The sequence below is a fragment of the Megascapheus bottae genome, chromosome 3 (genome assembly GCF_031878675.1).
Source record: "Megascapheus bottae isolate mThoBot1 chromosome 3, mThoBot2.hap1, whole genome shotgun sequence".
Lineage (NCBI taxonomy): Eukaryota > Metazoa > Chordata > Mammalia > Rodentia > Geomyidae > Megascapheus > Megascapheus bottae.
The window spans coordinates 64,912,475-64,931,191 of NC_143511.1; the positions used below are offsets into that span (position 1 = coordinate 64,912,475).

At 41.2% G+C, this 18,717-nt stretch overlaps 1 protein-coding gene across 1 annotated transcript; it reads right to left on the bottom strand.

Moving 5' to 3' along the window:
• Window positions 1–10,639: 10,639 nt before the first annotated feature.
• LOC150065695 (acyl-coenzyme A amino acid N-acyltransferase 2-like) lies at window positions 10,640–15,435 on the bottom strand. Its single transcript, XM_090329154.1, has 3 exons — window positions 14,938–15,435; window positions 14,172–14,374; window positions 10,640–11,275 (listed from the first exon to the last, which is right to left on the bottom strand). The coding sequence occupies exons 1-3, from the start codon at window positions 15,398–15,400 to the stop codon at window positions 10,682–10,684; spliced, it is 1,260 nt and encodes a 419-aa protein (XP_090185280.1). The 5' UTR covers window positions 15,401–15,435; the 3' UTR covers window positions 10,640–10,681.
• Window positions 15,436–18,717: the final 3,282 nt, after the last annotated feature.

The following is an 18,717-nucleotide window of genomic DNA, read 5'->3' on the forward strand; positions in this document are numbered from 1 at the left end:
AGAGCAACATCTTCACTCTGTGGCTTTTAACTCTTCTAGGATTTTAACTGCATCCTGTTTTTTCTAGCATGGTGATAACTAACTAACGTGTACCTCCTTTGAGATAAGGAGCTCCTTGTCTGTACCTATCAAAATGTTTTCTTACATTTTCATGTGGATCCTTCTTAGCTTTTTTTGTACATATTTTTTTTCTAAAGAGAGAAAAAAACTATCAAAATATATTCTGACTCTTGTCCTTTGTTTTAAGTTTGGTGCACTGGGCAAAAAAGGGTATTTGCCAAATGACCACAACAGTATCTCCACAAGTGTCCATTCTTTTCAAATCCATGTGACCTCAAGCCCAATAGGGGAATGATTGAAAGCTTACTACATGGGTATGGGTACAGATGGACCTAAGGAACTGGTAAAAGGCAGAGATTTCTTTAAACTATACTCACATATATATTCTACATACCTGTTCTTCAGGTAGTTACTTATGAGTTGTCAATTATTTTCTAAATCAGTTAGTTTTTAAGAAAACTTAACATTTTCCTAACTTCTTACTTCCTTCTTGCCTAAACTTATCTCTGCACACATATACACACTCTTACATATCTTTGGAATGATGCTAACTAATGCTGGAAAAGGGGGACAAGGGATATTTTTGTTTCCCTTCACCCTAGATGCTAAACCACATAGTTTCCTATATATAATCAGGTGGATTTCAATACAGTATAGTGATCCTAAGGAAGCTGCCAAAAACCAGTACTATATACCAACATTATAATCCAGATCTAAGTCACTCCAATTTCCACTCTTTCTGCTGCATCCAGATGCTTTTGATCCACGTCTGCATCTTTCCACAGGATTTTCAGAGATAAACCAACTTAGCTGGTTCAGAGGAACGAGGGGTGAAGAGAACAAGGAAATAATGAGAATCATTTATGGCTGGGCAGTATGACTCACGCCTATAATTCCAGCTACACAGGAGGTAGAAACTAGGAACATTGTCATTGGAAGCCAGCTTAGCCAAAATGTTAGTGAGAACTCAACTCAGCCAACACTCTTAGTCTGGTGGCACATAAATTGTCATCCTGACTAGGTAGGAGGCAGAGGTAGTACTGTCTAGACAATAATGTGAGGCCTTATCTGAAAAATAACTAAAACACAAAAGGACTGGGGATAGGGGTATAAACTGGCAGAGCAACTTCCTAGCAAGTGCAAAGCCCTGAGATCAAACCCCAGGACTTCTAGATAGATAGATAGACAGACAGACAGGCAGACAGATAATAGTTTGAAACTTCTGGGCTCTCTAATCTTGTATATGCTACTTAGGTATAATGTCATCCAACTTTAGAATGATTTTTTTTCCTAAACATGCTTGAGGATCTTTTAATTTAAAAAAAGCAAAGAAGACTTATTTTTCCTAATTCTTCCTAAGAGAGGAGAGGGGAGGGGAAGAGAAGAGAGGGGAGGGGAGGGGTAGAGAGGGAAGGGAGAAAAATGGAGGAGAAAGGAAAATGGAGGAGAAAGGAAGACAACAGGTCAGACTCCATCTTCCACAGGGAAGGACTGTTTATTATGATAGAGCAGCAGTGAGGGACACAGCCTCCTACAGGCTTGGAGACTGTCCAAGCTGGGACAGGAGCTGGGTTTTATGGAATCTGTGCAAGGGGGAGAGGTGAATGACAATGCCACTAGGTCAAGGGAGGTGAGAGCTTCTCTCTTGGGCCCACGATGGAATGTTTGCAGCTGGACTTAGATATATTGCCCTGCTGGAGTCAGGCAGTCTGCACTTACGGCCTGCCTGATATCTATATGCACCTAGAAAACAGGGTGGGGTGTTAATCTTTGGATACATAGAAACAATGGGCAGAGGGGAGAGGCAGATCCTTCATATAGGGTCTTTTACATACATAAAAAATATTGGGCTGAGGGGAGCAACATGGAGTTATGGGAACAAAGCAGATTCCCATCATTTGAAACACTGAAGGAGTAAAAAAGTCGCGGGCTGTTGTAGTCTTTTCTGGCTACTTCCTGCTGACATGAAGGTGTTGAGGAGTTACTGGTGTCTTCTGGGTCCAGGTCTGTGCTGAGCAGGGCAGGGCCAAGAGAAGCCTATAGTTGCCTGCAATAAGTAGTAAGATGGCCTTGATATGCATCCAGGTAGTGCCCTGAGTGAGCGCTGGCATTCTGATAAGGAGGAACTTGGAAAAGATAAGATCAGGTAAAAAGCTGACAACGAGGCAGGACTGTATCAATATGAATGACACAGACAAACATGCCCTGGGCCTATGTCAGAGAAGTTCTATTTGGAACATAATCCCAATTATGGCCTATTACAGGGAAGAAGGAACTTGCATTTAACTAGACATCTCAGGGAACAAAGTGAAGAATGGTAGTTCTTGTCCAGTTAGAAGGCAAGAGGAATGGATATTAGATAGACTTGCTTATTAACTATTTTCTTTTGATCTCCTGGCTCTAGCTTGTTTTGAAAGGACAAGCACAAAGTGATTCTATTCCGGATATGACACCATCTCCTCTTAGTTGAGCAGTTTTCCCAACTGTCATTGTGTGGTGCCTGGTCACTGGGCCTGTCCAAGAGGATCTGGGAGGCTTCTCCTTGCTGGGATGCTATTTGGCATTGCTCATTGCTGGGAAGACATGTCCCACTTGGCTGAATCCCACATTGGAGGGGGTGATAGAGTCTGTGCTCCCTTTATTTCCAATTCAAGCAACAAGGAGACTGAATAGAAATAGCCTTTAAGCAGGGCTTATCTGAAACTTACTAAGAATCAAAGTTTAATCTGACAAACCTGTGAGAGTCACCCATCCCTCTGTGAGTCTGAGGCTAAATTCTATAATGATAAGCTCAGTAAACATGAGCGTTTTAAAACAACAACTGATTGAACAATCTAGTATTAACTGAACATAGCACTTTAGGATACTAATTCCTTGGGAAACAGACATTAAACAGGGAAAAGTGGCATTTGAGTTAAGAGGTGTTCAACAAACAACCCACTTAGTAATTAACTCCTTTGACACAAGATTTACAATGTCAGTCAAGGAATTAAGGAACATAAATTTTTAGAAAATATCAGTATCAAAACTAGAAAATGATAACCTTTTACACCATAACAGTTCTTATGTATTACAATGACATTGTATTGAATCTATTTATTCACACACATATTTTTTAAAAAGTTTTAAGGTGAGCATAGGTTTAAAAAAAATGAAAATAGGCCATAAATTTTTGGAATTCCAATGGCAAAATGACAAAAGATATTTTTTCCCCACTATATGATAGAACCATGCCGTCACTGTAAAAAAAAAAAAAAAGAAGAAGAAGAAGAAGAAGAAGAAGAAGAAGAAGAAGAAAGAAAAACAGGTAATACCAAGCAAAATACAATACAAAACTTAGGATTTAACCAACAACAAACGGAATTTAACAGAATCTGCATGCTTAGACAAACATTGATAACAAAAACAGAAAACCTTCAAAACAGTGTTGGTAATGAGACAAATTAGTATATGAATCGATCTTTTAATACCTAGAAGCATGAAGAGGAGTAATCTTGGTGGAGTGGGAGTTGCAAAAAAACCACCATGTGGCCTTTGTCTCTTCCTAGGTGTCAGTCTCCAAGGCCTGGAGAGAGAATTGGGGGTAGGGTGGACCAACAGGCTTCTAAGGAGAGGAGGTAACAATTTCTACCTGTAGACATTTTAAGGGGAGGATGGGACACAGCAGAAAAGGACTTGATGGGCAGAACAGGATGAGCAGGGATTTCTGGAGTGGCGTTAGAGGAGGACTTGGGTGTAGGGGACCTCAGACCCCTCACCATTTCACTGGAGAATTGTTTAAATCAATAAGAGTAAAATCAAAGGTTCCAAATTGTGGCCAAACATGGCCATTGTTTGTGAGGCCACATTTTGGTAGACAAGTCAGTTTTCTTTCACTGTAAATCAGTCATCCTGAGTCTTAAGATTAGACTGCAGGCAAGCCTGTGGGATGTCTCTGGGAGATAATTTGGAAAATAAATTTGGTAGGAATACTGAGGTGACTTGTCTGGCTGCTCCAGGAATCCCCGGTGCTTTGGGAAAGCAAAAAAAAAAAGAAAGAAAGAAAGAAAGAAAGAAAGAAAGAAAGAAAGAAAGAAAGAAAGAAAGAAAGAAAGAGAAAAGAACATGCACCCAATAATTAGAGGGCGTCCCCAAAGTCCTAATTAAAGGGGACCAGGGGGTCAGCAGAGCGTGAGAAATTCCTGGAGTCTCTGGGGACCCCACGGACAGAGAGTGGGGGACTTCTAGTCCTCAGGGACTTGAGGGACTCCTGGAGTTCCCTGCTCTGTGTCAGGGTGCATCCAGCCCAGACCTCAACCAGTTACCTTGTCCTGAAGGCTTTTGGATGTTGGTTGGGGCTGGTCAAATGACAATGAACCTCTGGCCAGGAGATCAGTCCCAGGATAAAAGAGAGGGGAGAAGAAGAGGAAGGTGGAGAAGGAAGAGACACAGAGTGGGCCTTGGAGAGACGGTTAGGGTGACAGGAGGCCCATGGAGGGGACCCCAGTTACTCTTTGTACTTCTCCTCTCCCGGGATTCCAGCACCATATTAGGAAAATGGGAGGAGAAAGGAAGGAAACAATCCAGACTCATCTTCTACAGGGAAGGACTGTTTCTTGTGATAGAGTAGCAGCAAGGGACACAGCCCTCCTGCAGGCTTGGAGACTGCGTGTCCAAGCTGGGACAGGAGGTGGGTTTTTTTGTTTTGTTTTGCCAGTCCTGGGATGAGCTCAGGGCCTGAGCACTGTCCTTGGCCTTTCTCGAGGCTAGAGCTCTACCACTTGAGAAACAACACCATTTCCGGCTTTTTTTTCTATGTATATGGTACCCAGGAATCGAACCCCAGTATGTGCATGCTAGGCAAGCATTCTACCATTAGGTAAAACTCCCTGGCGCCAGGGAGCTGGGTTTTATGAGGCCTGAGTAAGGAGGCAGAGGTGAATGCAAATGCCACTAGGTCAAGGGAGATGAGAGCTTCTCTGTTGGGACCATGATGGAATGTTTGCAGCTGGACTTTGATATATTGCCATGCTGGAATCAGGCAGTCTGCACTTGTGGCCTGCCTGATATCTGTATGCACCTAGAAAACAGGGTGTGTGGGGGGAGGGAGGGGGCAATCCTTCACTAGGTATCTCCATTTTTTTAATTTTTTTTGCCAGTCCTGTGCTTGCGCTCAGGGCCTGAGCACTGTCCTTGGACTTTCTCAAGGTTAGAGCTCTACCACTTGAGCCTCAGCACCATTTCGGCTTTTTTCTATGTATGTGGTACCAAGGAAACAAACCTGGCACTCTACCACTAGGCCAAACTCCCAGTCTGGCAGCTCTTTTAAAAAAGAAAATGCAAATAGCCATAGTTTTGTACTCCAAAGAACAGAGACTGGGTATTATTTAATGAGATCAGTAGGTGATTTTGTGAGAAAAACTATAAGAGGTTATGTTATCTCAGTTTCAAAAAATTGTCTGGTCTCCCTGTTGAATGTAATTATAAGAATCCAAGGGTGTTGTAGGCATACACAGCAAGTACTTGAGCTCCCCGAGTTTATTTTATTTTATTTTATTTTATTTTATTTTATTTTTTGCCAGTTGTGGGCCTTGGACTCAAGGCCTGGCACTGTCCTTGGACACTTTTTGGTCAGGGCTAGTGCTCTGCCATTTGAGCTACAGCCCCATCTCCAGCTTTTTCTGTTTATGTGGAACCAAGGAATGGAACCCAGGCCTTCATGCATGCTAGATAAGCACTCTACCACTAGGCTAAACTCCCGGCCCCTACAGTCTCTTTTTTTCCATATATTTTTATTGTAATTAATAGAAGGGTTACCTTATATTCACCAGATAGAAGGTGCATTACTTCACATACATTGATACCTTTTCTCATGTCTTGGTCCCCATTTCCCTCCCCCAAACCCCACCCCTCATCTTGTTTTCCCCCCTTCCCTATCTTATTTCAAATAACCAAATAAGCATATATACAATATATCAGATTACAAGGTGAAATACGGTAACAATATGAAATAACCAAGAGACAGCAAAAGAGATGAGAGATAACATAGTACATTAAGGTCAACAATGACTCATTATATGGCTTTTGTTTTTATATCCTGGAGGTCCTTTCATTTAGTGTCATACTATATGGCTTTATGTATCTAGGTTTTGCTAGGAGAGCCCAAGGTTTCTACTGATTATGATAAATGAGGGAAACCATTGAGCCTATGTTCCTTTGAGTCTGGCTTACTTCACTTAATATGATTTTTTCTTTTTATTTATTTGTTTTTTCCATATATTTTACTGTAATTAATAGAAGGGTTACATTATATTCACCAGGTAGAAGGTGCATTACTTCACAAACATTGATACCCTTTCTCATGTCATGGTCCCCATTTCCCTCCCCCCCACCCCTTGCTCATCTTGATTTCCCCCCTTTCCTATCCAATTTCAAATAACCAATTAAGCATATATAAAATATATCAGATAACAAGGTGAACTATTATAACAATATGAGATAACCAAGGGACAGCAAAAGAGATGAGAGATAACATAGTACATTAAGACAACAATCACTCATTATATGGCTTTTGTTTTTATATTCTGGAGGTCCTTACATTTAGTGTCATACTATATGGCCTATGTATCTAGGTTTTGCTCTATTGTAAATCTCTGCTAGGAGAGCCCAAGATTTCTACTGATTATGACAAATGAGGGAAACAGTTGATCCTATGTTCCTTTGAGTCTGGCTTACTTCACTTAATATGATCTTTTCTAAGTCTTTCCATTTCCTTACAAATGGGGTAATGTCATTCTTTCTGACAGCAACATAGAATTCCATTGTGTATAAATACCACATCTTCTTGATCCACTCATCAACTGAGGGACATCTGGGTTGGTTCTGTATCTTTGCTATGGTAAATAGTGCTGCAATGAACATTGTTGTGCTAGTGGATTTAGTATGTCCTTGTTTCTGGATGGTTGGGTAAATGCCAAGTAGTGGAATTGCTGGGTCATAGGGAAGCTCTATGTTTACTCTTTTGAAGAACTGCCATACTGCTTTCCAAAGTGGTTGAATGGGTTTGCACTCCCACCAACAAGGTATTAGTGATCCCTCCTGACCACATCCCTGCCAGCATCTGTTGTTATTAGATTTCTTGACCATGCCATTCTAACTAGAGTGAAGTGGAATCTTCAAGTTGTTTTGATTTGCATTTCTTTTATGGCCAGAGACGTCAAGCATTTCTTCCTGTGTCTATAGGCCATTTTTGTTTCTTCTTCAGAGAAGACTCTCTTTAAGTCTTTGGCCTATCTTTTAATGGGATGGTTGTTTTTTGGAGATTAGTTTTGGAGTGATTCAATTTTTGGAGCTGTTGATATATTTTAGATATGAGGCCTTTGTCCATCGTATGGTTAGTGAAGATCTTCGCCCACTCTGTAGGCTTTCTAGTTAATTTGCTAGCTATATCCTTTGCCACACAGAAGCTCTGCAGTTTAATGCAGTCCCACTTATCCAGCCTTTCTCTGATTTGCTGTGTTTCTTGGTACTTATTAAGAAAGTTTCGACCTGTGCCGAGGAGACCTAGTTTATCTCCTTTTCCTTCTTGTAAAGTTTTCAGTGTGTCGGCTTTTACCTCGAGGTCTTTGATCCATTTGGAGTTAATTCTAGTGCAGGGTGACAAAGAAGGATCCAACTATAGTTGTCTGCAGGTGCTTAACCAGTTCTGCCAGCACCACTTGTTGAAGAGGCTGTCTTTCTTCCATTCTATTTTTTTGGCTCCCTTATCAAATATTAGGTGGCCATGGGTGTGTGGGTTAATATCTGGGTCCTCAGTTCTATTCCATTGGTCTTCAGGCCTGTTCTTGTGCCAGTACCAAGCTGTTTTGATCACTATAGCTCTGTAATAGAGTCTAAAGTTTGGTATTGAAATTCCTCCTGCGCTGTTCTTTCTGCTAAGAAGTGTTTTTGCTATACGGGGTCTTTTATTATTCCATGTGAAATTTTCGATTGCATCTTCTATGTCTTTAAAGAATGACATTGGGATATTGATGGGTATCGCACTGAATTTTAGATAGCCCTTGGCAAGATTACCATTTTCAGAATGGTAATTCTTCCAGTCCAGGAGCATAGGAGGTTTTTCCATTTGCTCAGTTCTGTTTTAATTTCCCTTTTCAGGGTTTTAAAGTTTTCATCAAAAAGGTCCTTTACATTCTTAATTCCTAGGTACTTTATTTTCTTTGAGGCTATTGCAAAAGGAGTTGCTTTCCTGATTGTTGCCTCGTTCCTCTCATTGTTGTCAGAGAGGAAGGCAGTTGATTTTTGAGGGTTAATTTTATACCCTGATACCTTGCCAAAGTTTTGAATCAGCTCAAGCAGCTTGGGAGTGGAGTCTATAAGGTTCTTTAAATACAGAATCATGTCGTCTGCAAAGAGCTACAGTCATTTCTTATAATTCCATGACAAGTCTGTAATAAACACAAAGCTCCTGCTCACATCCTGCCTCTTGAGCCAGGATGCAGTAGGATTCATTGATACCTTCATAATTATATAATGAGCACCTATAATGTAGTAACAATTATTCTTAGAACAGGAAACATGAAAAAATATAGATCTGCTTCCTACCCTCATGAGTCTGAGAGTTGAATGAAGAGAAAGGTGGAAAAGCACAAGACATGCAATGCATAGTGCTTTGAAAGGATACTTAATGTAAAAGAGAAATTGTAGGCCTTCACAGGAATCAATCCTCTATCTTTGTGTTTGTGTGTCTGTCTGCCTATCTGTCTGTCTTTCTCTCTCTCTCTCTCCCTCTCTCTCTTATGCTTCTAGTGGGGCTTGAACTCAGAGCATTTTATTCTCTTTATTTTTTTATTGTAACGTATAGAGGAGTTACAGTTACACTCACCAGATAGTAGGTGCATTACTTCTCACACATTGATACCCCTTCTCATGTTTTTCCTCATTTCTCTCCCCCCACCCACTCCCAATCATCTTGTTTTTACCCCTTCCTTTCCTATTTCAAATAATCAAATGTATATACAATATACTAGGTAATACAGTCAGGTATAATAAAATGAGATTAACCAAAGAGAAACAAAAGAGAAGAGAAATAGCATAGTACATTAAGAACAGCAATCACACAAGATAAAGGTCTTATTTCCATATCCTAGAGATCCTTTCATTTAGTCTCATCCTATATGACCTTATGAACCTAGGTTTGGTGCTATTGTAATCCTCTGCTAGGAGAGTCCTAGATGTGTACAATTATTACCAATGAGGGAGACCATTAAGCCTATATTCCTTTGGGTCTAGCTTAGTTTACTTTCACGGCCTTTTATTCTTGTGTGGCTTTTTTCACTCAAAGCTGGGGCCCTACCATTTGAGTTTTACCTCCACTTTGGATTTTTGCTAGCTACAAGTATCTGGAAATTTCTTTCTTTCATATATTTTTATTGTAATTAATAGAAGGGTTACATTATATTCGCCAGATAGAAGGTGCATTACTTCATATACATTTATAACCTTTCTCGTATCTTGGTCCCCATTTCCCTCCCCCCACCCCCACCCCTCATCTTGTTTTCCCCCCTTCCCTATCCAATTTCAAATAACCAAATACAAGTATGTCCAATATATCAGATAACAAAGTGAGATACTGTAACATTATGAGATAACCAAGGGACAGCAAAAGAGGTGAGAGATAACATAGTACATTAAGAGCAACAATCACTCATTATATGGCTTTTGGAAATATCTCTTTTAAAATGTTTCAATTTTGAAAATTTTCAGGCCCCCATAAAAACAGAGAATATTATAAGATATCCACTGATTATCTAAACTCGCTGCACAGTTTCTTTGCAATGTTCTCGTATTTAAAAAAAAGTCCAGATATTAAGATCCGTTATTGCTAAATATTTCAATATATATTTCTAGTGACCTTTTAAAAATATAAATACTAGAGCATTTCCATGCCTAACAAGATCAATTTCTTAGTGTGATTTAAAATCCAGTCCATTTTCAAATTACTCTGGCAGGGAAGGAGGACTAAAGACAGAGAGGAGGGTGTGTTGATGTTAATCAAACAGCATGAAGCTTCAAAGTATCAATGGGACTGGAAGATTTGTGGTAAAGTCTGTGGATAACATGGTGGCCCCTGTCAAGAAAAATGTATTTATATATCAAAATTACTAAAAGCATACATTAAAATATTCCCAGTACCAAAAAATCCATAAATATGTGATGTGAGTGATGCTACCTTAACTTTATATAATTATTCTGAAAGTTATATGTATATACATTGTACTTTCATAAGCACACAATGATTTTCATCAATAAAAAATAAAGCTTTCCATTTTTCTCCATCCCTCAATTTCTCTTTACAGTTACATTGAACAGCTCAAAACCACATCCAGTATTTGGACAATCTGTTGTGTCTTACGATTCCTAATATAATTTCTTTAGGGAAAACAATCAAGCAGATGAAAGGAAATAGAGGAGACAGGGATGTCCTCAGATCAGATCAGGCTTTAATTTTGTCCAACTTCCAGTGGATTCATGATGACTGTGACTCTTGAAAAACACACCCCATCTTTACCTTATGCTCAGCCTCACCCCCATTCTCTCTTCTCTCCCCTTCCCTGCATCCCCTCCTCACACAGACTTTTGCTCACAGTTTGCTTGTGGTCTGGGTGAGGTGTTGCCAGAAGAATTTCTGGATCTCTCCCCAGGAGTGTTCCTGGGCTGCAGCATGGGCCGCAGGATCCCCTCCCCACAGGTAGACCAAGCTAGAGCTTCGGAGCCAGGAGGCAAAGCACAAGGGAGAGAAGGGCGGCTCGATGAGGTGGCCGGCCCCAGGGTAGAGCAGTATCCTTCCATTGCTCTTCCCGTGGCTCTTCAGCTGCTCCATGGCTTGTTCCGCATGCACTCGACTCTCGAGGCATTGGTCATTCTCTCCTACGATAAAGAGGAGCCATCCCTGGGCTTTTTCCACTGGAAGCAGGCTCTGTGGGTTCACATCTTTCCGGGGGTCTCCTTTAATGTAGCGCAGACACAGAGCCCCGGAGATGTGGACCTGCATGCGTTCCGCAGCTGAGAGGGTGGGTGACACAACCAGACCCCGGTACTTGAGTGGGAAGTCACAGACGGCATTGGACCCGTTGATGCAGATCGTAGCCACCACCTGCTTCAGGTAACAGGCCATCGCCAGCCCGATCTCTGCGCCTTTACTCACGGAGATCACGCCAATGCCTGCCCGCCGGATCTGAAGCACAAATCAGAGCGAACCCATTACAGCTACTCTGAGAACCCGCTGTCCCGAAGGCCAATATCCTGACATGATGAGAAGAGTCAATCACAGAACCAAAACCAAAGAAGTAATAATTAAAAGAATGTAAAGAGACATACATACACATATATGCAAACAAATAAAGAAAATAAAAACAAAGAACATAAAACAGCCAAGTGTTTAACCTCAGGTTTATCAGCTTCTGCAATAGCTTTACCGACTGGCTTTCTCGAAGCAGTCTCAGGGTTGTAATGAAGATCAAATGAAGCCATACAAATCAAAACTCATCTAAAGTAGAAAGGTCGCACCAGGGAGAAATGTTTTCTTCCCTCACAGCCTAAAAGTTGCCACTCAGCACTTGCAACCCAGGCAACGGGCATACCTGGTGGCAATGAGAGGTCCCCTCCCCTCCTCTGAGGTCACCTCCCCTCCCCTTCTCTGAGGTCACCTCCTCATGCGCCTCTTTATTATCTCTCTCTTCCTGCCATAAGCTCTTTTGCTCAGGACACCTCCATCTCTTGGGGGCTGGCAGTTTGGTTCCTCTTTCTCCCTCTTCTAATAAAGTCTTTTCCACCTGAACAGGGTAGAACTTTCCTTTCTGCAACCCTTACAAGTATTAAGAAACCTTACCTCACAAGGGATCCCCTGAGTTCAAACCATTACTGCCATCACCAAAAAGAAGAAAAAGGGGGGAAAAAAGTTGAGTTCTATAAATGCAATCAGAGAACTGTGCCATTTAGGTATCAGAAAAGGTGAGTCATTACTGCTTTTCAAAGAATCAAATCCTCTTCTTCATCTCAGAACAACAACAAAGATTATGTTAACTATGTTCCGTGAGATAATGTGCATGCAGTTCCCATTTACATAGCATTGTGCCACCATGAAGATTTGTGTCTGGATTACCTTCCATTATTTGAAAGATTGATTCTGCAGGAGTGATACTGTAAAATGTCCTCAAAGACATTGAGGTGAACAACAGATGGGATGGGATGGGGGTGGGGTTCACACTTGTAATCTTCGTTATTCAAGAGTGGAAATCAGCAGGGACACTTTGAGGCCAGTCAAAGGCCACAAACAAGCTGGGCACGGTGAAGAGGTGCTTGTCATATAAGAGAGGTATAGATAGGAGGTGACAGGCAGAGGCTGGCCCAAGGGAAAAAGTGCAGAAAAATAAAGCAAAAGAAAGGGAAGAGGGCTGAGGCACAGCATAATATCAGAGCCCTGGCCTAACAAATGCAGGTATCTTCATTCAAACTTCATTAGTCCCCTGCCTCAAAAAAAAAAAAAAAAATCAGATGAGGAAGCAAGGGAGGTAATGAATGAACTGTTGTAGCAGTGCTGTAGATAATTAAGACTGGGGAACTAAGGGGAAAGGAACAGAACAATGGGGTGGGGAGGGGAGGTTGCAGGCAAGAATTCATCGTATATGCCACAGAACTGAGAAAAATAAGGGAAGGAATGAGTGGAAGAGGAGTGAAGATGTTGAAGAGATGATACAGATCAGGGTGTATCGTATACATAAACTGCTTTGCTGAATGGCTAAAACAAACACCAATCCATTTATAACCTAAAAATTAAGAAAAGTGAAGGAAGGGTGAGTTGAAAGGGTAGAGGGGAATGCTGAAAGAGGTGACATGGATCAAGATGTATTCATAAACTGCTTTGTTGAGTGCAACTCTCGTATTACCACTTAAAGATAACAAAAATAATATTCAAAAAATAAAATAATAATGACAGAGGGGGGAGAAGTGCCATATATTGAAAAATGATCTAAGAGTAGAACTCAGAAACATTTGGGATGACTTGAGAATTTGTGTGAAGAGAGAGGGAGGATACCAGATAGCCTAAGATAGTGAGTGGATTGACTGAGAGTTGGCCACAACTAAGTGATGTACAGATGTTGTCTCACGGCCTTTGGGATGGATAAACAAGCATAAGAAGTGCATGACTTCTTTGACGTCACAATACTATTTAGGACAGAGGTGGAAACTAAAGCTCATTTGCTCAATCTAAATCCAATTTTGATTTTCCCAATTGGTTTCCTCCGTCAAACATCATAAATAGTTAAATTTCAGTTTTTAAAGAATAAATTAAGCTGAGTGTACTGAATGGCTCATGCCTGTAATCCTAGCTACTCAGGAGACTGAGATCAGAGAATTACAGTTCTAAGCCAACTCATGCAGACGAGTCTGTGAGACTCTTATCTCTAATAAACCACCCAAAAACCTGAAAGACAATTGTGATTCAAAGTAGTAGAGTAGAGTCTTAAGCAAAAGAGCTCAGAGACAGCACCAAGGTCCTGAGTTCAAGCCCTATGACTGACCAAAACAAAAACAAAAACACCCCTGCCTTTTTACATTCCTTTCTCTTCTTTGGTGCTGTTAGTGGATATTTACTTAAAATTTGGGTTCATCCCTGAGCTCTGAAACTTTACTAAAGAAGCAGATAATGGATAACTTGTACCTCATTTCCAATACTGAGCTCATGCATTGCTCTTAAGTCTCACAATTCTTCCATGTAATTTGTACTTGCTGAGATAATCACTGAAGTCAAGCTTATTATTTGAAGAGCCACTTACAAAAAAAGTGACAAGCATTTCAAATGTAAGGAATCTTGAAGGTTCTCTTTCTCTCTCTCTCTCTCTCTCTCTCTCTCTCTCTCTCTCTCTCTCTCTCTCTCTCTCTCTCTCTCTCTCAGAATTATCATGTGAGCACCAGGTATTGCCTTCTGGGTGCCAGTAAATATTAATTACTAATCAACTCAACAACTCAACAATCTTTCTAGACACAGAAGATGCCTAAATCTTCACAGATTGATAAATGGGAGTAGACATTTGTGTAGTATTACAAGATAAAACAATTACTTTAAATACCTTGGGATGAGCCAGTAGAAAGTTGGTGGCTTCCTCAAAATATTCCAGATCTATCTCCAGCAGTGAGTTAGGAAGGTCTTCATAAGCAAAGTAGGCTAATGCCAGCACTGCAAAGCCACGAGCAGCTAAAAGACTGGCCCGGAATTCAACTAAACCCCCAAGACCTCCAAACAAATCAATGATTCCTGGGAAAGGACCTTCTCCTGAGCAACAGAGACAAAAGAGAATGGTATCTAGTGAGTAAGGAAGTTCTAGAACACTTAGAAATGCCTCACTTGGGTGCACAAGCACCAAAAAAAAAAAACAAAAAAAAAAACAAACAAACAACAGAATGTGCTGGGGTCTGGGGGCTCAAATATCAAGCTAGCTCAGGAGTCCATGCAACTCTTATCTCCAATTAACCAGCATAAAGCTTACAAGTGTACATTTGTACATTTGGCTCAGTGATAGAGTGCCATCCTTGAAAGAAAAAGCCAAGTAAGAATGAGAGGAACTGAATTCAAGTATCAGCCACACAACACACACACACACACACACACACACTCACACACACACACACACACACACACACACACACACACACACACACACAATCACACCACATATCCCAAGATGCAAACCTGTTTCTGTGTCTTCTTTGCTCTGAGCCCTCAAACTCTTAGTAGCTCATTAGGCTGAGCAAAAATAACTTCATCCGTACGGGCATATGCATGTGTTTTTATTTCTGTCAACAAAGTATTCTGTAATCATCAAAAACTAGTCTTACCAGGAGGGAGAAACAGGACTCCACGAATTCGACCTTCTCGGATCTGCTTTCGTTCTACCCCAGGGCGTGAGAACCAACGCTGCACTACCAGGCTAGCCTTGGGCTTATCTGTGGGCAAATCACTGAAGCAAATGGAATCATACAAGTCTAGAGTCACCCAAAAGGGGCTGTTCATCACATCCCGCTTGAGTAATCGCCCCCAGTCCCTCTGAGGTTTCAGTGACCAGAAGAGGCCCATTGGATGGATGCCTACATAGTCACCTCCCAAAGATGGATCTCTCTCCAGGTCTACCTGGCCAGCCTCGTTAGCCCTGTAGAAGGCTCTTGACAGGAACAACTTCCCCCTCTCATCAGTTAATGAGGCCTTTAGAGTTACCACCTGGGATGGAGGCAAGCCTGTCACCTGGATGGCCAAGGGCTCATCTGCCAGGGCACTTTCCGGAGTGGCAGTCAGCTGAAGCATGGGGATTGTGGCAAGGATAGCAACAGATGCTTCCTGTCCTGTGGTGGGAGAGAAGATTGTGAGTTGGGGACTTAAATTCCTCTGAAGGACATTGGGTGGGACTTAGTACAAAGTATAGTATTCCCAGGAGGAAAAGAAAACAAAACCCCCAGAGTACTCAAGATCACTTTACAGATGAAGATCTGAGTTCAATGACCTGCTCACTTCTCACGCATGGATAGGCTTACTCATTAAAGCATTGTGGTTAGTGATTAAAAGAAACTTGAGTGTTCATTCTTCAGTTGAAATAATACCCACCTAGGTGAGCTATTTAACAGGTTGTTTGTTAGCATAAGATGTGGTTAATGCCTGATAAAGGGCTTTGGAGACCGCAAGGCTTTCTACTACCCATACAAGGGTGCAGGGGAGGAGTTACCTAACAGGTGGTTTATTATGGTGGTGATAGTTCATACTTAGCATCTAATACCCACATGCTATGTTAGGTGTCTAGTTTCCTATTATTTATTCTCTCTCTCTCTCTCTCTCTCTCTCTCTCTCTCTCACTCTCTCTCTCTCTCTCTCTCTGTGTGTGTGTGTGTGTGTGCGTGTGTGCGTGTGTGTGTGTGTGTGTGTGTGTGTGTGTACTAATCATGGAATTTGAACTCAGGGCCTGAGCACTGTCCCTGAGCTTTTCTTCTCAAGGCTAGCACTCTTATTACTTGAGTCACAACTTTACTTCAACCCGTTTGTCGTGGCTAATTGGAAATAAGAATCTCACAAGCTTCCAGAGTTCAAGACCCACAAAAAATAAAAATCTCATAAGCTTTCTTTCTCTGGCTGGCTTCAGACTGCAGTCTTCAGAGTAGCTAGGACTACAAGCATGAGCCACCGGGGCCAGACATTTGCTCTTTTTTTTCGTATATTTTTTATTGTAATTAATAGAAGGGTTACATTATATTCACCAGATAGAAGGTACATTACTTCACAAATATTGATATCCTTTCTCATGTCATGATCCCCATTTCCCTTCTCCCCTCCCACTACTCTTGATTTCCCCCTTCCCTGTTCTATTTCAAATAACCAATTAAGCATATATAAAATATATCAGATAGCAAGGTAAAATATTGTAACAATATGAATTAACCAAGGGACAGCAAAAGAGATGAGAGATAACATAGTACATTAAGGACAACAATCACTCATTATATGGCTTTTGTTTCTATATCCTGGAGGTCCTTACATTTAGCATCATTCTATATGGCCTTATATATCTAGATTTTGATCTATTGTGAATCTCTGCTAGTAGAGCCCAAGGTTTCTACTGATTATGACAAATGAGGGAAATCGTTGAGCCTACGTTCCTTTGAGTCTGGCTTACTTCACTTAATGTGATTCATTTGCTCTTTTAAAATAACATCAACTTTATGTTCTTTTCTCTGCTTTTATGCCTTTCCAATGTTGATAAATGCCAATGCTGTTTGTAGTATTGAGACTTTAATATACAATAGCCCATTTCAAACTATACTCCATTATGAAGAAAATTAGGACTTCCTCTTTCCTTGTCTTTTTCTCTTCCCTTCTTCTGCACATAACTTGTTCCACAAAATATTTAAACCTACTTAAAGACAACAGGTAAAAGTGAAATAAAGGGCCAAGAGCTTGGCCTAGTTGTATAGCATGCACAAAGACCCGGGTTCAATTCCTCAGTACCACATAAATAGAAAAGCCGAAAGTGGTGCTGTGGCTCAAGTGGTAGAGCACTCACTAGCCTTGAGGAAAGCCCAAGGACAGTGCTCAGGCCCAGAGTTCAGTCCCCAAGACTGGCAAAAAAAAGTGAAATAAAGGCCAGGCCCAGGCATGGTGGTACATGCCTGTAATATCTGTTACTGAGAAGATAGAGATGCAGGGAGAGGGAGGGGAGATTGTACACAAAGATGAGCCCCAGACAAAAAGTACAAGATTGAATTTGGGGAAAAAAACTTAACCAATAAAGCCTAGTGGTTAGAGTGGATCAAGTAGAACAGCAGTTGTCTAGTAAACACAAACCCTCAGTTCAAATCCAAATAACACACATACAAACACACACGCACACACACATGTGAAATAAAATATGATTGAGGAACAAATGAACTGGAGTCACAGACAGTGGAAAGAAATTTTGAAAAATGAAAAGTATAGTATTTGGTAGGCTTTATGTTTGGAACTAAAGTCATTAGAGCTAAAAGAAAGGATACTATCTTGTCAATTCTATTGTTCTATTTATTCTCACAGGAAAAGTTTCAGTTGGGAAAAGTGGTTCATATCTGTGATCCCAGCTACTCAGGAGATGAAAGTTCCAGACTAATCATTGCTAAACAGTTAGGAAGACTCCCCCCACACATTCCTATCTGAAGGAACAGCCCCTGTGGTCCTGCGTGCCTATTATCCCATCTGTATATATATAATATAAATAATAGGATCAGGGTCGGATATCAGCCCAGGGGAAAACATGAGAGTCTATTTTAAAAAGTACCTAATACTAAAAGGTTTGGGCATGACTCCAATGGCAGAGCACCTGCCTGGCAAATGCAAGGTCCTGAGTTCAGTATCCATATTTCCATACAGAAAGTGCCATCTTGGGATCTTGGTGGATAGTGGGGACTTTCCCCAAAACTCTGGAGGTAAAATACCATTTCCCCACCCCCACCCTGGACCTCAGGTATTAGGTGCCTGAATCCCTAGAAGCAGGAGTAGGGACTTGGGAAATGCATTTCCCAACCTGCTAGGCCTGCACTATGAACTCCCAGGACTCTGAGCTCTCCGGCTCCCTCTCACCCTGTTTCCTAATCTGACCTTATTTAGTCCTCTCTACACCTGCCACCGTTATACCATGCCTCCTGCCTCCTGACTCTCTCCAGGTCACCATGGTGTCCCTCTTCATCTCGCCAGTAGAGTTGATCTGGTTTGTTGTGGTTGTTTTCTGTTCTTTCTTTACTACCCTCATGGCTCCTAATGGTGTTAAATGAACTGGAGATTGAAGTTTGGGGGGGGGGGCCCTGTCCGCTCACAGTCACCGACTTTCTAATAAAGATTCCCAATTCAATCTCTCACAACATGCCTTTTCTGTGTCTTACAGTTGAATTTCCACATAACAGTACTACAAAAGAAAAAAAAAAGTTCTATAGAGAAATGGAAGAGATGAGGCCTTTCCAAAAAGGGAATTTCTCATGTGAAACTTTGTACCACCATTTTTTATCTTTACTTTGCTTATAGTATTGATTCTTTGTTCAAGCCTTTAGAGGACCTGAAGTCACTATACCCTCTCAAGAGAGTTTACAGAAAAGTTTTATACACTGGTA